The sequence below is a fragment of the Scyliorhinus torazame genome, chromosome 19 (assembly GCF_047496885.1).
Source record: "Scyliorhinus torazame isolate Kashiwa2021f chromosome 19, sScyTor2.1, whole genome shotgun sequence".
NCBI classification, from domain to species: Eukaryota; Metazoa; Chordata; class Chondrichthyes; order Carcharhiniformes; family Scyliorhinidae; genus Scyliorhinus; species Scyliorhinus torazame.
In genome coordinates, this window is record NC_092725.1 from 45,628,254 (window position 1) to 45,646,083 (window position 17,830).

The 17,830-nt window shown below is 49.2% G+C and overlaps 1 protein-coding gene across 3 annotated transcripts in view; it reads right to left on the minus strand.

Annotated features, from left to right (window-relative positions):
* Window positions 1-5,361: 5,361 nt before the first annotated feature.
* Window positions 5,362-17,830, minus strand: part of LOC140396111 (differentially expressed in FDCP 6 homolog) — a 176,986-nt gene continuing 164,517 nt past the window's right edge. For 2 of the 3 annotated variants that reach the window (XM_072484229.1, XM_072484228.1), the window contains 4 exons: window positions 15,726-15,892; window positions 13,811-13,985; window positions 9,088-9,178; window positions 5,362-5,805 (listed from right to left, as the gene is read on the minus strand). In XM_072484229.1, the coding sequence (XP_072340330.1) occupies window positions 5,585-5,805; window positions 9,088-9,178; window positions 13,811-13,985; window positions 15,726-15,892 (654 nt within the window). In that variant the 3' untranslated portion in view covers window positions 5,362-5,584. The remainder of the gene's footprint in view (window positions 5,806-9,087; window positions 9,179-13,810; window positions 13,986-15,725; window positions 15,893-17,830) is intronic. The other variant, XM_072484230.1, reaches the window with a different exon arrangement.

The window sequence follows — 17,830 nt, forward strand, 5'->3', positions numbered from 1 at the left end:
AAGACCCGGAGCGGGAGTGTGAATGACCAGGAGCGGGAGTGTGAAAGACCCGGTTCGGGAGTGTGGCTGAGCCGGACCTCAGTGTGAATGATCCGGAGCGGGAGTGTGAAAGACCCAGAGCGGGAGTGTGGCTAACCCGGAGCGGGAGTGTGAAAGACCCGGAGCAGGAGTGTGGCCAATCCGGAGCAGGAGTGTGAATGACCAGGAGCGGGAGTGTGAAAGACCCGGATCGGGTGTGTGGCTGAACCGGAGCGGGAGCGTGGCTGACCCGGAGCGGGAGTGTGAAAGACCCAGAGCGGGAGTGTGGCTAACCCGGAGCGGGAGTGTGAAAGACCCGGAGCAGGAGTGTGGCCAATCCGGAGCGGGAGTGTGAGTGACCAGGAGCGGGAGTGTGAAAGACCCGGATTGGGAGTGTGGCTGAACCAGAGCGGGAGTGTGAAAGACCCGGAGCGGGAGTGTGAAAGACCCAGAGCGGGAGTGTGAAAGACCCGGAGCGGGAGTGTGAAAGACCCGGAGCGGGAGTGTGAAAGACCCGGAGCAGGAGTGTGGCTGACCCAGAGCGGGAGTGTGAAAGACCCGGAGCGGGAGTGTGGCTGACCCGGAGCGGGAGTGTGAAAAACCCGGAGTGGGAGTGTGAACGAACCAGAGCGGGAGTGTGAAAGACCCGGAGCGGGAGTGTGAAAGACCCGGAGCGGGAGTGAGACAGGGGCTGGTTTAGCACACTGGCCTAAATCGCTGGCTTTTAAAGCAGACCAAGCAACCCGCAGCACGGTTCAATTCCCGTACCAGCCTCCCCGATCAGACGCCGGAATGTGGCGACTAGGGGCTTTTCACAGTAACTTCATTGAAGCCTACTTGTGACAATAAGCGATTTTCATTTCATTTCAGAAAGACCCGGAGCGGGAGTGTGGCTGACCCGGAGTGGGAGTGTGAAAGACCCGGAGCGGGAATGTGGCCGGTCCGGAGCTCTGGCTGCTGCTGTGAGCTCGGTGTAAATTGCTCCTTCAGCAGTGGCTTGGCAGCCACAATATCTCCGAGGGCAGAAAGACCCGCCCATGCTGCTCAAGTATTCACTTCCTAGAAACCTCTCCTTCAGTCTCTTGGCACCTTCCACTGGGGCTTGCCTCACTGGCAAGCAAGTTATTCCTTGTTTTTCCAAACGTGCACTCCCTATTTCTGCATCACCTGCAGAGGGAAATGTGCTTCCAAATTAGCAATTACACTTTGGCAAATATACCGTAGTTTAAGTTTCAATTTCATTCTTAAATAATGTGTCACGGGCATTGGCATGGATTCTAGCCAGAGTTACAAATGGGCCTGCCTGTTGTAAGTGTGCAGACAGTCTGGGTTACTACTGGACACATGGCTGCACAGTAAACAATAGTGGCAGGCACACTTCCTTCATCCCTGACCCCTCACGTCAGCAGCAAAACACAAGGCTGACATTGTGTTGGTGGAATTGTACATTTAACCTCCATCCCTCTCTCCACTGCCAGGCACACGTTAAAGAAAAGCAGGCCCACATCGGGGCGGTGCGGTGGTTAGCACTGCTGCCTCACGGCACTGAGGACCCGGGTTCGATCCCGGCCCTGGGTCACTGTCCGTCTGGAGTTTGCACATTCTCCCCATGTCTGCATGGGTCTCACCCCCACAACCCAAAGATGTGCCAGCTAGGTGCATTGGCCATGCTAAATTGCCCCTTTATTGGAAAAAAAATTGTGTACTGTAAATTTTAAAATATCGCTGTTAAACACAGACGTAAAAGTGCTGGCTTCGTTAGTGGTGGGGAGGTTGGAAGGATGCGTCCCAGGGGTGGTTGCAGAAGATCAAATGGGGTTCGTAAAGGGCACGTAACTCTTGAGCAACATAAGGCCATTATTATATTTGTTCATGGGATGTGGGCATTGCAGGCTGTGCCCATTACTAGGGGACATAGGTTTAAGGAGCGAGGGACAAAGTTTAGAGGGGATGGGCGAGGGAAGTTTCTTTACGCAGAGGGTAGTGGCTGTGTCATGTGAGAGTACCTTTAAGAAATGGGTGTTCTTAATGGGTGGGTATATAAATATCTGTAGTGAGAGTACCTTTAAGATATGGGTGTTTACTACTGCAGTGATGTCAGGGAGTGTGTGGAGCTGGGATGTCTGTCAGCTTTTTACTTTCGTTTTAGACTGTTTGCTGCAAGGTGTGTTTTAGTTTCGTTTTCAGTGTTGGAGCTGAAGCCAGACGAAGCACGTGTACTGCTGTTCTCTCTGCCATGAAAAGACTATCTCTTGATCATTTGGTGAATTCAGAATTATAAATGTTCTCAGTAGTGAATGTAAACCTAATGTGCTTCTGTTAAAAGGTGTTTCTTTTGTCTTCTGGATTTTATTTGGGAAGTTATTAAGGATTACTTCGTGTTGTATTCTTTGGGGGTTGTAATTGAATTGATGGTTGCTAAGATGTTCACTGTATGTTTCAAAAAGGATAACTTGAGTTCATAGAATAAACATTGTTTTGCTTTAAAAATTACTTTTCCATTTCTGCTGTACCACACCTGTCGAGTGGGCCGTGTGCTCCCCATACCACAATCTATTAAAAATTGTGGGTCAGGTGAACTCCATGATACACTTTGGGGTTCTCTAAACCATGACCCATAACAGGTGTCTGGAACTCGCTACTGGAGGAGGTGCTGGAATCAGGTGCGACAGAGACGTTTAAGGGGCGTCTTGACAAATACATGAATATGATGGGAATAGAGGGATACGGACCCCGAAAGTGTAGAAGGTTTTAGTTTAGATGGACAGCATGGTCGGCGCAGGGCTGAAGGGCCAGTTCCTGTGCTGTACTTTTCTTTGTTTGAGTCCAGTGATTATCTTCAGGTTATTTAACAACATGGGGCATCGCAGTCAAGTCTGTCCCTGCCCTCACCCCTGTCGGTGACAGTGACTAGTAACAGCAGAATTTGCTGATAGTTACTTGGTCAGGGTTACTGAAGTTAATTGAAGGGGCTTTTCACAGTAACTTCATTTGAAGCCTACTTGTGACAATAAGCGATTTTCATTTTCATTTTCATATTGCTCTCCTCCCACCGACCTTCCCCAACACTGCCCGCCATCTTGTGCCCTGGTGCAGACCATGGATCTTGGTGTAAGTGAATGGACCTCGAGTGAGTTCAAATCTCACTCCCAAAAGCCAGAAACCTCTGGCATCAAATCAGAAAAACCGAGCCCTGATTTACCTCTCATTTGGTCTTTGCGAAATAGGGCAAGAGTCGAATGAGCCCCTTTTGCATGACTTTGAGGTACAGAGAGATATATACACTGTTGTGTCATACCCACTTTTACTGTCTGTTAGACCTCCCTTCTCTCCTCCATTTCTCCATCGCAAGAATGTTTAGACTGGTAGGAGGATGACAGCTCAGGGCACACATGGAAATAAAGAAAGTTGTGTCTGGTGTGGGAATGGGGGGTTGGTGCCTCCATCAGAAGCCCCCTTTTGACTGGGGGGACTCTCCCCGTAAGGCCCAGTGACCTCTTTTACCTATCCCTACCAACACCCCCCCACCCCCCCCCCCCCCCCCCCCCCCGCCCCTCCCAAGATTACACTTCTGAGATCCCAATTGTCCTGCACATAGAACCATAGAATCTCTAAAGTGCAGACAGAGGCCATTTGGCCCATCGAGTCCGCACCGACCCTTGGGACAAGCACCCTCCCTAGGCCATGCCCCCATCCCATGACCCCCCCCCCCCCAGGCATTCCTTACACTCTCCACACTGGCACCCTGTCACTTACCTTGTCCGTTATCTCTCAGCACTTGGTGCCTGGTCACTCTCTGCAGTGCCTCTTCTGGCCACCGCGGCGCTGTGTCTGGAGGGACAGGAGAGCTGCTGGTCAATCTGATTTATCAGGTGCTCTCCAAGGTGGATTTTCTTCCCAAGTGAGGGGTGGAAGCTCATTTTATTATACCAATTAACGCTTGTTAGAGCATAATATGGCATTGGGCTGCTGGAGTCAGCGGGGATGGTTTAGCACAGGGCTAAATCGCTGGCTTTGGAAGCAGACCAAGGCAGGCCAGCAGCACGGTTCACTTCCCATACCAGCCTTCCCGAACATGTGCCGGAATGTGGAGTCTAGGGGCTTTTCACAGTAACTTCATTTTTTCATTTCATGTCCCTCTCCTTGGTGAATACCGATGCAAAGTACTCATTAAGAATCTCTCCCATTTCCTCTGACTCCACGCATAAATTCCCTCTTTTGTCTTTGAGTGGGCCAATCCTTTCTCTAGTTACCCTCGTGCTCCTTATATACGAATAAAAGGCTTTGGGATTTTCCTTAACCCAGTTAGCCAAAGATATTTCATGACCCCTTTTAACCCTCTTTATTGCGCATTTGAGATTTGTCCTACTTTCCCGATATTCCTCCAAAGCTTCATCAGTTTTAAGTCGCCTAGATCTTACGTATGCTTCCTTTTTCATCTTAGCTAGTCTCACAATTCCACCCGTCATCCATGGTTCCCTAATCTTGCCATTTCTATCCCTCATTTTCACAGGGACATGACTGTCCTGCACTCCAATCAACCTTTCCTTAAAAGACTCCCACATTTCAAATGTGGATTTACACTTAAACAGCTGCTCCCAATCCACATTCCCCAGCTCCTGCCGAATTTTGTTATATTTGACCTTTCCCCAATTTAGCACTCTTCCTTTAGGACCACTCTCGTCTTTGTCCATGAGTATTCTAAAACTTACGGAACAATGTCCAGGACGCTGGTGTGCGTGACCCTGGAGAAAAAAATCATAGGGATATTAAAAAAAGATTTTCTTTGAACATTTCTCTTTCCCAAATATAAAAATATTGAAAATAGGGAGGGGAGGGGCTAAGAAATGACGGTCAAGCATCATCCAATTGGCTAATTGGTCTTTTTACTTTCCAATGGGTGGAGGAAGGCCATTCAACACAAGGATGGATCTGTGGGCTGAATAATGGAGTGGTGGAGGGGTAAGGGTTGGCAGGGAGGAGGGAAACCAAATGATGAAACCTTCAGAAATAAATTTAATTACAGCTGGCAACCCTAAACATGGACCCCTTTCCCTCAATCCCAGTAATGCCCCACTCATTTAGATCTTTCTGAACATACTGGCGTTTTATGGAATAATTCTCCACAGCACTACAAATATAACAGAAACGGGGAGAAAAAAAAACAGGCAACACAGAGGATTGCAGTTAGTGATGATTCTTTATCATTAGTCGAATTTTAGTGAAGACCCGATCTCTTCAGGGAGCAGTTTGGAGTCCGTTTATGTTGATGGGTCAGTCCATGCTGCTATTGACTACTCCAGGCTGCCCCCCCCCCCCCCCCACCCACCACCACCACCACCACCACCACCACTGGGCTCACCGTGTCCAAGGCTCCAGTTTCAATGAATATAACAGCCGTCCCAGATGTGCAGACAGCAGATGTTATAACATGTACGGCACACTGAAAGCCAGGGGACTGAAAGAGGGATCACATAGTGATTCAGTGCTGGTACCCTGTGTGGGGTTGCAAGGGAATTCGTCCCATCTTCCTCGCCAGTCCATGCTGCCTTCGTGGCCATTTGACCTAGGGGGGCTTCGCCCCAATTAACGACACATTCTTCATATATTCCTCTATGTTCTCGTAATCCTCAGAGTCGGACTCTAACGTCTCCACGGAGAGCTGCATCGAGGTCTTGGGATCGTCGTTCCTGTCCTGATTGTTTTTCTTAAAGCTGAATTCTTCAGAGGTAAAGGCCCCACCTCCTCTGTGGCTCAGGATGTCACTGCTATGCTGGTTCTGGGCAACTGTAACGTAAGGGTCACACATTTTACAACAACAACTTGCATTTGTACAGCATCTTTATTGGAAGCAGTAAAGCTTCCAAAGCGGTTTCGCAGGTTCGCCATCAAAATGAAATTTGACACTTACCTCCCACATGAGGTATCAGGTGGGTTTTACCGAGGGGACTAAAAGGAGAACAAGGTGGAGAGGGCAATGAGTTTCAGGGAAGCAATTCCAGAGCTCGGGGTTAAATGGACGGCTTGGAGCGATGGGTATCGGAATTGGAGGAGCATCAAAACCCTGGGAGGCCTCTCGGGTTAGGGCAGCTTACAGAGGTATTGAGGGATGAGACCATGGGGGGGAAATTGAAAACAAGAATGAGAATTTTAAAATCAAAGGTGTTGTTGGAGCAGGAACCAATGTGGTTAGCACTGCTGCCTCAGAGTGCCAAGGAACCGGGTTCAATACGTGGTTAGCACTGCTGCCTCAGAGTGCCAAGGAACCGGGTTCAATACGTGGTTAGCACTACTGCCTCAGTGCCAGGGAACCGGGTTCAATACGTGGTTAGCACTGCGGCCTCACAGTGCCAGGGAACCAGGTTCAATTCCGGCCTTGGGTGGCTATGGAGTTTACACGTTCTCCCTGTGTTTATGTGGGTTTCTCCGGGTGCTCCTCCACACTCCAAAGATCTGCAGGTTAGGTGTGGATTTGCCATGCTAAATTGTCCCATAGTGTCGAAATATGTAGGTTAGGTGGGGTTACGAGGACAGGGTGGGGGATTAGGCCGAAGTAGAGTGCTCTTTCAGAGGGTTGGCGCAGACACAATGGGTCGAATAGCCTCCTGCGCTGTAGGGATTCTATGTACGTTAGCGAGCACAGGCACAATTTGTGGACGAGCTAGGGGTGAGTTACAGCCAGTTTACCGCTCTCATGTGCTAGGCTGTCAGGAACCATCACATCCAGTCATACATGGAGCTCTGCCAGCTCTCAATATTACCATTTCCACCAGGAAAGAATCCCAGATCAGCCATTACATTCTCACAGTGGGGATTAAGGCTATGGATATGAGGATGGCTCATCTCCATAGATTCCATTTGCCACCCAGTCAGAAAAAACAGCTGCTCCATTTCACCATCAAATGTTTGGGAGGGGAAGGGTTATGGAACCAAGAAAGTGAGTGAAAGAAAGAAAAAGTAAGACAGAAATGTGAAGAGTGGGATGAACAGGCATGTGGTAAAAGGAAACAAGCCTTCAGTGGTTTGAAGGGCAAGTGACGAAGAACTGGCCCACTGTACAGGCATGGCCCACTGTACAGGCATGGCCCACTGTACAGGCATGGCCCACTGCACAGGCATGGCCCACTGCACAGGCATGGCCCACTGCACAGGCATGGCCCACTGCACAGGCATGGCCCACTGCACAGGCATGGCCCACTGCACAGGCATGGCCCACTGCACAGGCATGGCCCACTGCACAGGCATGGCCCACTGCACCGACTGCAGATGAAGCTAGAACCCCCGGGATTAGGTCATGTTGATAAACTGTACGCTGGGCACTGAGGACCCAGGCCTGAATCCACATCCGCAATTTAACAGTTGATAGCGAGAAACCCATGACAGTTGGGTGAAGAGGTTTGGGCGTCCAGCTGTAGAAAGCACTAACAGCGGCTAAACAGACGCAAAACTGCACACGGAATTGCTGAGGGAATATTGGCCTTGAATGGGCCACAAGGGGGAGGAGGTTACAGATGCAGAGCTTGTCTGGGATACGGAGGAAGAAAAACATCGGCCTTGGATAGGCAGCACGGTAGTATAGTGGTTAGCACCAGGGGCTGGTTTAGCAAAGGGCTAAATCGCTGGATTTTAAAGCAGACCAAAGCAGGCCAGCAGCACGGTTCAATTCCCGTACCAGCCTCCCTGAACAGGCGCCGGAATGTGGCGACTAGGGGCTTTTCACAGTAACTTCATTTGAAGCCTACTTGTGACAATAAGCGATTTTCATTCACTGTGGCTTCACAGCGCCAGGGTCCCCGGTTCGATTCCCCGCTGGGTCACTGTCTGTCTGCACGTTCTCCCCGTGTCTGCGTGGGTTTCCTCCGGGTACTCCGGTTCCCACCCACAATTCAAAGACGTGCAGGTTACGTGGATTGGCCATGATAAATTGCCCTTAGTGTCCAAAAAGGTTAGAGGGGGTTATTGGGTTAGGGGGATCGGGTGGAAATGAGGGTTTAAGTGGGTCGCTGCAGGAGGCTGAGTGGCCTCCTTCTGCACTGTATGTTCTATGTATGTTGGAGAGGTTGCAGCACAGCTTCATTTAAATGATACCGGGGGTTAGAGGGTTAAATGACGAGTACATGTTTACAGACACGATGGACCAAAGGGGCTCTTGCGATGCTGTAAAACTCCCCGACATTTCACCAGTATAGTAGGTTGAGGGATGGTCGAACAAATGATTTTTAAACAATAAAGGAATTTGTTCGGAAAAATCAGATAAACTATTTCCTCTGGGCGATCTCTGATGGGGGGAGATCAAGAGCGAGGGGACACAATCTTGGAATGTGGAATTTTCACAGTTACTTCATTGACGCCTACGTGTGACAATAAGCGATTATTATTATTTTCACTCTGAGGGAAGTGGAAATCTAGCCCCCTCTCCCCAAAAGGCTGTGCAGGCTGGTGGAGCTCTCAGCCCTGGGATAGATTGATATAGTTTGGAAATGGATCAAAGATGGATAAGTGGAGGCACAGATCAGCCCAAGTCTGATTGAACATCGGGGGGCACGGCGGCACAGTGGTTAGCACTACTGCCTCACAGCACCAGGAATCCGGGTTCATTTCCGGCCTTGGGTGACTGTATGAAGTTTGCACGTTCTCCCCGTGTCTGTGTGGGTTTCCTCCGGGTGCTCTGGTTTCCTCCCACAGTCCAACGATGTGCAGGCTAGGTGGATTGGCCATGATAAAATTGCCCCTTGATGTTCAGGGATTTGCAGGTTAGGTGGGGTTATGTTGATAATGTGGGGGAGTGGGCCCAAGTAGGGTGCTCATTCAGAGAGTCGGTGCAGACTCGATGGGCTGAATGGCCTGCTACTGCACTATAGGGATTCTACCAGGCGCGAGGAGATAATTGGCTGACATTCTCCTCCTATTAACTCCATGGCATCCCACAGGAGATGTCAGAACCACTGCAAATCCTACTCCACCACATCTCCTTCAACCAAACTCATCCACACCACTTTCCCCAGGGAACATCACTTGTCATTCTGGATTGCCCAATTCCCTCAGCAGACACCCTCAGTTTTTCCTTACCCCCGGGAACGACTGGCTTCATCAGTCGGTTCAACTGCACATTCCAATGTTTAACGTATAGACTTGCTCGCTTCCGCCTTCTCTCTGCCACCTGGGGAGAAGAGAACTTGTCAAAATGGCTGCTCCCATTCATCACACCCCTCCCTCCAACAACATGGAGGCACAGAACAGATGAGAAACTGAGCTGGAGTTGATCACGGGTCACCATCGCCCCATCGCAGAATAAGAGAGACACCAGAAGATAAATCCGGAGTGACCGGATTCTTGGTGAAGAATCCCCTTTCTGAGTACAAGTCAATTTATCGTTTTGCCGCTCATTCCCCGATCTGTCCTCACTTCACCTGCGAGGTGAAACAGGTGAATTTAGCCGAACATTGTCACTAAAATTAATTCCCTATTCCAATCCAGGTTGAAAAATTTATAAGAGCCAAAGCTTCCAAAGGAGCTGACCAAAACTGTAGACTGTACCTGTCCCTGGAGTGTTTGATGGGAGAGTGTCAAGGTAAATTTACTCTAAATCTAAACCACACTCCTGATCGTACACAAAACCCTTTCCTATCCCATCCTACTGTCCTCTTTTTAATAGCCCACCCAGTAAAAGATATTGAGGTAGATAGGTCTCCTGGGCCGGATGGGATTTAGAACATAGAACATACAATGCAGAAGGAAGCCATTCAGCCCATCGAGTCTGCACCGACCCACTTAAGCCCTCACTTCCACCCTATCCGCATAACCCAATAACCCCTCCTAACCTTTTTGGTCACTAAGGGCAATTTATCATGTCCAATCCACCTAACCTGTATATCTTTGGACTGTGGGAGGAAACCGGAGCACCCGGAGGAAACCCACGCAGACAAGGTGTCTCATGGCAGACTGTTACAAAAGGCAAAGTCACACGGGATCAGAGGTGAGGTGGTAACATGGCTACAAAACTGGCTCGGTCACAGAAGGCAGAGGGTAGCAGTAGAAGGGTGTTTTTCTGAATGGAAGGTTGTGACTAGTGGTGTTCCATAGAATTTCATAGAATTTACAGTGCAGAAGGATCTGTGCTGGGGCCTCTGTTGTTTGTAGTATATAACGATTTGGGGGAAAATGTAGCTGGTCTGATTAGTCAGTTCGCGGATGACACCAAGGTTGGTGGAGTGGCAGATAGTGTTGAGCATTGTCAGAGGATACAGCAGGACATAGATAGATAGGAGACTTGGGCAGAGAAATGGCAAATGGAGTTTAATCTGGACAAATGTGAGGTAATGCATTTTGGTAGGTCTAACATAGAGGGGAAATATACCGTAAATGGTAAAACACTTAGGACTGTAGAAAGTCAGAGAGATCTGGGCGTGCAGGTCCACAGATCTTTGAAGGTGGCAACACAAGTGGACAAGGCAGTCAAGAAAGCATATGGATGTTGGTAACTGCGCCTCTGCCGTTCCCGCCAGCACGGTACTCCACCAGCCCCATGGTGGTGGCGGCCCTGAGAATCTGGGGGCAATGGAGGAGACATGTGGGACCAGCATCGGTCTGGTCCCCAATCTGGAATACTCACCGGTTTGCCCCGAGAAGTATGGATGGGGGTTCCGGATATGGCGGAGAGCAGGGATTGAGAGGATGGGGGATGTGTTTATAGAGGGGAGCTTTCCGAGTATGAGGGCGCTGGAGGGGAAGTGTGGGTTGGCGAGGGGAAACAAATTCAGGTATCTGCACGTGCGGGACTTCCTACGTAAACAGGTGTCAACCTTCCCGCTCCTACCGCTAAGGGGGATTCAGGACAGGGTAGTTTCCAGAGGGAGGGTAGGTGAAGGGAGACATTTACAAGGAACTTATGGGGTCAGAGGAGACGCAGACCAAGGAGCTGAAGCGCAAGTGGGAGGAGGAGCTGGGAGGAGAGAGAGGATGGTCTATGGGTGGATGCGTTGAGTAGAGTCAACGCATCCGCAACATGTGACGTGCCAGGCTCAGCCTGATACAATTCAAGGTCGATCACTGGGCTCACATGACAGTGGCCCGGATGAGCAGATTCTTTGGGGTGGGAGACAAGTATGCAAAATGTGCGGGAGGACCAGCGAACCATGTCCACATGTTCTGGGCATGTCCAAAGCTTAGGGGAGTTTGGAAGAGGTTTGCAGATGTCATGTCCACGGTGTTAAAAACAAGGGTGGTGCTGAGTCCAGAGGTGGCGATTGTCGGGGTGTCAGAAGACCCGGGAATCCAGGAGGAGAAAGAGGCAGACGTTCTGGCCTTTGCTTCCCTGGAAGCCCGGCGACGGATACTATTAGCTTGGAGGGACTCAAAGCCCCCAAAGTCGGAGACCTGGCTTACTGACATGGCTAGCTTTCTCTGTTTGGAGAAAATCAAGTTAGCTTTGAGACGGTCACTGTTAAGGTTCACCCGGAGGTGGCAACCGTTCGTCGACTTCTTCGCGGAAAATTAATCGTCAGCAGAAGGGGGGGGGGTTAGTTTAGCTTCGAGTAGGGGGTTAATAAAGGTGGGACCTGTAAGGGAAGGAGACAGCTTTTGCACTATGTTTATAGTTTCATGTACATTGTTTATTGTGTTGTTATAATACCAAAAAATACCTCAATAAAATGTTTATTAAAAAAAATAGAAAGCATATGGAATGGGACGGGGCATCGAGTATAAAAACTGGCAAGTCATGTTACAGTTGTATAGAACCTTGGTACGGCCGCACTTGGAATATTGCGCACAATTCTGGTCACCACACTACCAGATGGATGTAGTGCCTTTGGAGAGGGTGCAGAGGGGGTTCACCAGGATGTTGCCTGGTCTGGAGGGTGTGAGCTATGTGGAGAGGCTGAATAGACTCGGATTGTTTTAATTAGAAAGGCAGAGGTTGAAGGGTGACCAAGATTATGAGGAGTATGGATAGAGTGGATGGGCAGGCACTCTTTCCCAGGATGGAGGGGTCAATCACGAGGGGGCATAGGTTTAAGGTCCATGGGGCAAAGTTTAGAGGAGATGTGCGAGGCAGGTTTTGTACGCAGAGCATGGTGAGTGATTGGAACACATTGCCAGGGGAGGTTGTGGAAGCAGATACATTAATGGTGTTCAAAAGGCATTTTGACAAAGACATGGATAGGACGGGTATAGAGGGATACGGCACGAGGAAGTGCTGAGGGTTTTGGCAAAGGTTGGTATCATGATCGGTACAGGCTTGGAGGGCCGAAGGGCCTGTTCCTGTGCTGCCAATGCCAGTCCCAAATAAATCTTTGAGAAGTTGGTTGTGAGCTGCCTTCTTGAACCGCTGCAATCCATGTGGTGTAGGTATACCCATAGTGCTGTTAGGGAGGAGGTTCCTGGATTTTGACCCAGTGACAGTGAAGGAACAGCAACATATTTCAAAATCAGGACGATGAGTGTCTTGGAGGGGAACATCCAGGTGGTGGTGTTCCCATTTGTCTGCTGTCCTTATGCTTTCTCGGTGCTAGAGGTCACGGCTTTAGAAGGTGCTGTCAAAGAAGCCTCAGTGAGTTCCTACAGTGTATCGTCTAGATGGTACGTACTGTGCATTGCTGGTGGTGGGAGTGAATGTTTTTGGATGGGGTGCCAGTGAAATGGGCTGCTTTGTCCTGGATGGTGTCGAGCTCCTTGAGTGTTGTTGGAGCTGCACTCATCCAGGCAAGTGGAGAGTATTCCATCACACTCCTGACTTGTGCCTTGTAGATGGTGGACAGGCTTTGTGGAGTGAGGAGGTGAGCTATTCTCTGCAGGATTCTCAGCCTCTGGCCTGCCCTGGAAGCCATCCTATTTATATGGCTCGTCCATAGAACATAGAACGATACAGCGCAGTACAGGCCCTTCGGCCCACGATGTTGCACCGTAACAAAAGCAATCTAACCTACACTATGCCATTATCATCCATATGTTTATCCAATAAACTTTTAAATGCCCTCAATGTTGGCGAGTTCACTACTGTTGCAGGGTAGGGCATTCCACGGCCTCACTTGGAGTATTGCGTACAGTTCTGGTCACCGCATTATAGGAAGGACGTGGAGGCTTTGGAGCGGGTGCAGAGGAGATTTACCAGGATGTTGCCTGGTATGGAGGGAAAATCTTATGAGGAAAGGCTGAAGAACTTGAGGTTGTTTTCGTTAGAGAGAAGAAGGTTAAGAGGAGACTTAATAGAGGCATACAAAATGATCAGGGGGTTAGATAGGGTGGACAGTGAGAGCCTTCTCCCGCGGATGGATATGGCTGGCACGAGGGGACATAACTTTAAACTGAGGGGTAATAGATATAGGACAGAGGTCAGAGGTAGATTCTTTACGCAAAGAGTAGTGAGGCCGTGGAATGCCCTACCTGCTACAGTAGTGAACTCGCCAACATTGAGGGCATTTAAAAGTTTATTGGATAAGCATATGGATGATAATGGCATAGTGTAGGTTAGATGGCTTTTGTTTCGGTGCAACATCGTGGGCCGAAGGGCCTGTACTGCGCTGTATTGTTCTATGTTCTAAGAAACCTGCTTGCACAGGCATCATGGATGGGTGGCTAGCATTGATGCATTTGAGGGAAAGACAGATTAGCATGTGAGACAGAAAGTAATAGAAGGATATGAAAAACAGGGTGAATTGTGAAGGCTTGTGAGAAATGTCAATGTTGTTTGTGTGCTGCACACTAAGTAATAGTGGCCACACAGCAATGGGAAGAGGTACAGGAATGAAGGCCCCGAGCACGGTTTGTGCAGCCCCTGGACTCTTTAACTCACCAAGAGATCCTGCTTGTTCAGGTGCCTGGTCTCTCTCAGGCCCTCCATGGCCTGCTGAAGTGCCTCGGCCTTGTTAGTGATGTGCTGCTGATGCTGCGTTCTCTGGATGAGATCCTGCTGATCATACCTCAGCTTCATCAGTTCCTTCAGCTTCTCCTCTTCCTCCTGTAACAGCCTAGCACAACACACAGGGGAGAAGAGAAGAATTCAAATCCAGCTGTGCTAAGGCAAATGGGTAAGAACTTCCCTGACTACGTTGTCTCCCACAGCAAGGGGAGTGGGCGACACAGTGGCATGGTGGCCAGCATTGCTGCCTCACAGTGCCAGAGATCCGGGTTCAATTCCGGCCTTGGGTGACTGTGTGGAATTTGCACGTTCTCCCCATATCTGTGTGTTTTTCCTCTGGATGCTCCGGTTTCCTCCCACAATCCAAAGATGTGCAGGTTAGGTGGATCGGCATGCTAAATTTGCCCCATTAGTGTCCAAAGATGTGCAGGTTAGACGGGGCTGCCGGAATAGGGCGGGGGAGTGGCCCTAGGTAGGGTGCTCTTTCAAAGGGTCATTTGCTTGGCGTTATCCTAACGTTGCTGTTTGACACACCTCTGGTTGCTGCATTCTGAGCCTATCCCACCTCCTGGACTGTAGGGACTCTATGGGTATTCACAAGAGAAAGAGGTACATGCATTCCTATAGCGCAGTCACATCTTCAGGAATTCCCACAGTGCTTTAGAGCCAATTACGAGCGATTGAAGTGTGGTCAGATTCTTATGCCTAATACTTCCAAAAGCTCTGTGTAAATCCACCAGCTCCCAACCCATAGCACCGACCCGCTCCCTCACTCCTAAACTGGAGATACCAAAATGTTAGTCACTTTCTCCCTCTCCCTCATCACCAAGCTCAGCATGACCTCCTCCTCCTCCGGGGGGGGGGGGGGGGGGGGGGGGGGCGGGATTTGAACCTGGGGCCCCAGAGCATTACTCTGGGCTGCTGGTTAAGTAGTCCAGTGACAATATGACTACGCCACCTCCTCCCCTAATGGAGCCCATCTGTAGTTCAGAGCAGGGCGAGAGTCACAAGCCACCTTGTTGTTTGGTCTACACAGAAAGCTCCCGACAGCGTTCCCTGGTCCTGTTGCAATGCTGCTTTATGTTACCAACTCCAGTTAGACGTATTCTGAAGGCCCATCAACAGGCCGGCTGAGACGACCCTCCCACCATTCCTCCCCTGACATGGTCCACACTCATCCTGAAAGTGAGAAATACGAGTAGCAGTCGGCCATTCGGCCCCTGAACCTGCTCCCCGTTTCAACTACCCCCCTAACCCTCAACACCCTTGTTCGTGGTTGGCAGCACGGTAGCACAGTGGTTAGTACTGTTGCTTCACAACTACAGGATCTCAGGTTGAATTTGCGGGTTGGGTCAGCGTCTCTGCGGAGTCTGCACGTTCCCCCTGTGTCTGCGTGGGTTTCCTCCGGGTACTCCGGTTTCTTCCCACAAGTCCCGAAAGACATGCTGTTGGATAATTTGGACATTCTGAAATCTCCCTCAGTGTACCCAAACAGGCGCCGGAATGAGTACAGATCTTGTGCCCGAGGGGAATGGGACAGTTAAGAGCGGCAGAGGCTTGGACCTTCCCTCCGGGGTCCACGGGAGGGGTTTCTCTAAGCCCGACTGAGGGGATTTTAACCTTCACTAAGTTGGCTTCTCGACAGCATTCTCTGGTGACTGGGGGATGGGTGGAATGGGAGCCCCTGTCAAGAATTGGTTAACATGACCCCAAGAAGATCCCTCTGGCCCTCATCCACTGCCCGGACCACTGGTTAAAATGGGATTGGGAACAGACTGGCACTATTTTAACCCCCCCAGTGACCGGGGAGTGTTACACCCCTCCCCTCCTCTAGTTTTCGTCACTGTACCTTGCGTGAGCAGATCGCACAGTCTGCTCATCTGTGTGGGCCTGGATCTCGGCCTTCAGAGCCTGCTCCAAACCCAGCTGCATTGTCTCTAATTCCTGAATCCGATGGCGTTGTACTCCAGCTTCCAGCTCCTTCTGCTCCATCACCAACTTCATCTGGAATTTGTCCTTTGAAGAGGCAAAAATAGAGAGAGAGAGAGAAGAAGAACAATACATCAAAAACGCTGCAACAAACACCCACACCCACCTGACGATTACTGACAACAATATTTCTTCTGCTCAGAGTAGTTTTTTTCACTCTATTCTTAAAAGTTACAAAGCTGATGAGCAGAGTGCATTGCAGAGTGCACCCATCTCATTGCTTGCTCCAAAAACCAATTCAGTTTTAAATTGAATCCAATCCATGGTCTCCACAAGAGAGACATTCAAGATCCAAATGGACAAGAGCAGGAATTGCACCTGGTCTCATGCACGACCTTAGCTAAAAGGCCAAGAAGCAATCCTTGATATGGTAGAATGAATTGAATTGCCTGAGGTCCGCTAATGCAGCAGAGCATGGGGATTGAAGAAAGGCACCTCAGTGACTCATGCACATTTAAAGGAGCGTATCTTGAACTACTGTCAATCATTACCATCTTTACCAATCATTAGGAGATGATAAAGTCGCCCATGACCTGTAGTTAGTCTCCAGGCAGCAGTGACCGAGATTAGATGAACTATCAATCGTCTCCCATCTCCTTCCAACATGGATCCCCCAGAATTCCTGGCCAAGCAGAAACCTGACAGACTTAATTTGTAAACTTTAACAAATTTTGACTCACTTGTTAACTTTCCGGCATATATAAATCAATTTACTATGTAATATCATTGCTTATATTCTACGGTTTGTTTCTGTACGACGTCTTCCAACAAAAGAGGATGTAACGATATGTATAAGGTCGGGGGTGTAAAGGGTTAACAAATGATGTTCATGTATCTCAACACTAGATGGCATCACAGAGTAGTCATATATATATATAGACTGTGACTCCTGGGATTCTGGGAGAAGGTGTTAGTGAAAGGTTGAGATAAGGGGTTCATTGTATTAGAGAAAGTTTAGACAGCAAAGTTAGATATTGTAGATTTCTGTAGCATATATTTAATACTGTTATTTTCTTAGCTATTACTTAATAAGTAATAGCTAAGTAATCCTTGTTTACGTTAAGGATGGAAAGTTTACGTTAAGGATGGAAAGTTTACGTTAAGGATGGAAAGGGATAAATATACACCGCAGGGCAAGAGTTATAGCTGGGGGAAGGGAAATTATGATGCCATTAGACGTGACTTGGGGGGGATAAGGTGGAGAAGTAGGCTGCAAGTGTTGGACACACTGGATAAGTGGAGCTTGTTCAAGGATCAGCTACTGCGTGTTCTTGATAAGTATGTACCGGTCAGGCAGGGAGGAAGGTGCCGAGCGAGGGAACCGTGGTTTACCAAAGAAGTGGAATCTCTTGTTAAGAGGAAGAAGGAGGCCTATGTGAAGATGAGGTGTGAAGTTTCAGTTGGGGCGATGGATAGTTACAAGGTAGCGAGGAAGGATCTAAAGAGAGAGCTAAGACGAGCAAGGAGGGGACATGAGAAGTATTTGGCAGGAAGGATCAAGGAAAACCCAAAAGCTTTCTATAGGTATGTCAGGAATAAGCGAATGACTAGGGAAAGAGCAGGACCAGTCAAGGACAGGGATGGGAAGTTGTGTGTAGAGTCTGAAGAGATAGGCGAGATACTAAATGAATATTTTTTGTCAGTATTCACTCAGGAATAAGATAATGTTGTGGAGGAGAATGCTGAGACCCAGGTAAATAGATTAGATGGCATTGAGGTACGTAGGGAAGAGGTGTTGGCAATTCTGGACAGGCTGAAAATAGATAAGTCCCCGGGACCTGATGGGATTTATCCTAGGGTTCTCTGGGAGGCCAGGGAAGAGATTGCTGGACCATTGGCTTTGATTTTTATGTCATCATTGGCTACAGGAATAGTGCCAGAGGACTGGAGGATAGCAAATGTGGTCCCTTTGTTCAAAAAGGGGAGCAGAGACAACCCCGGCAACTATAGACCGGTGAGCCTCAC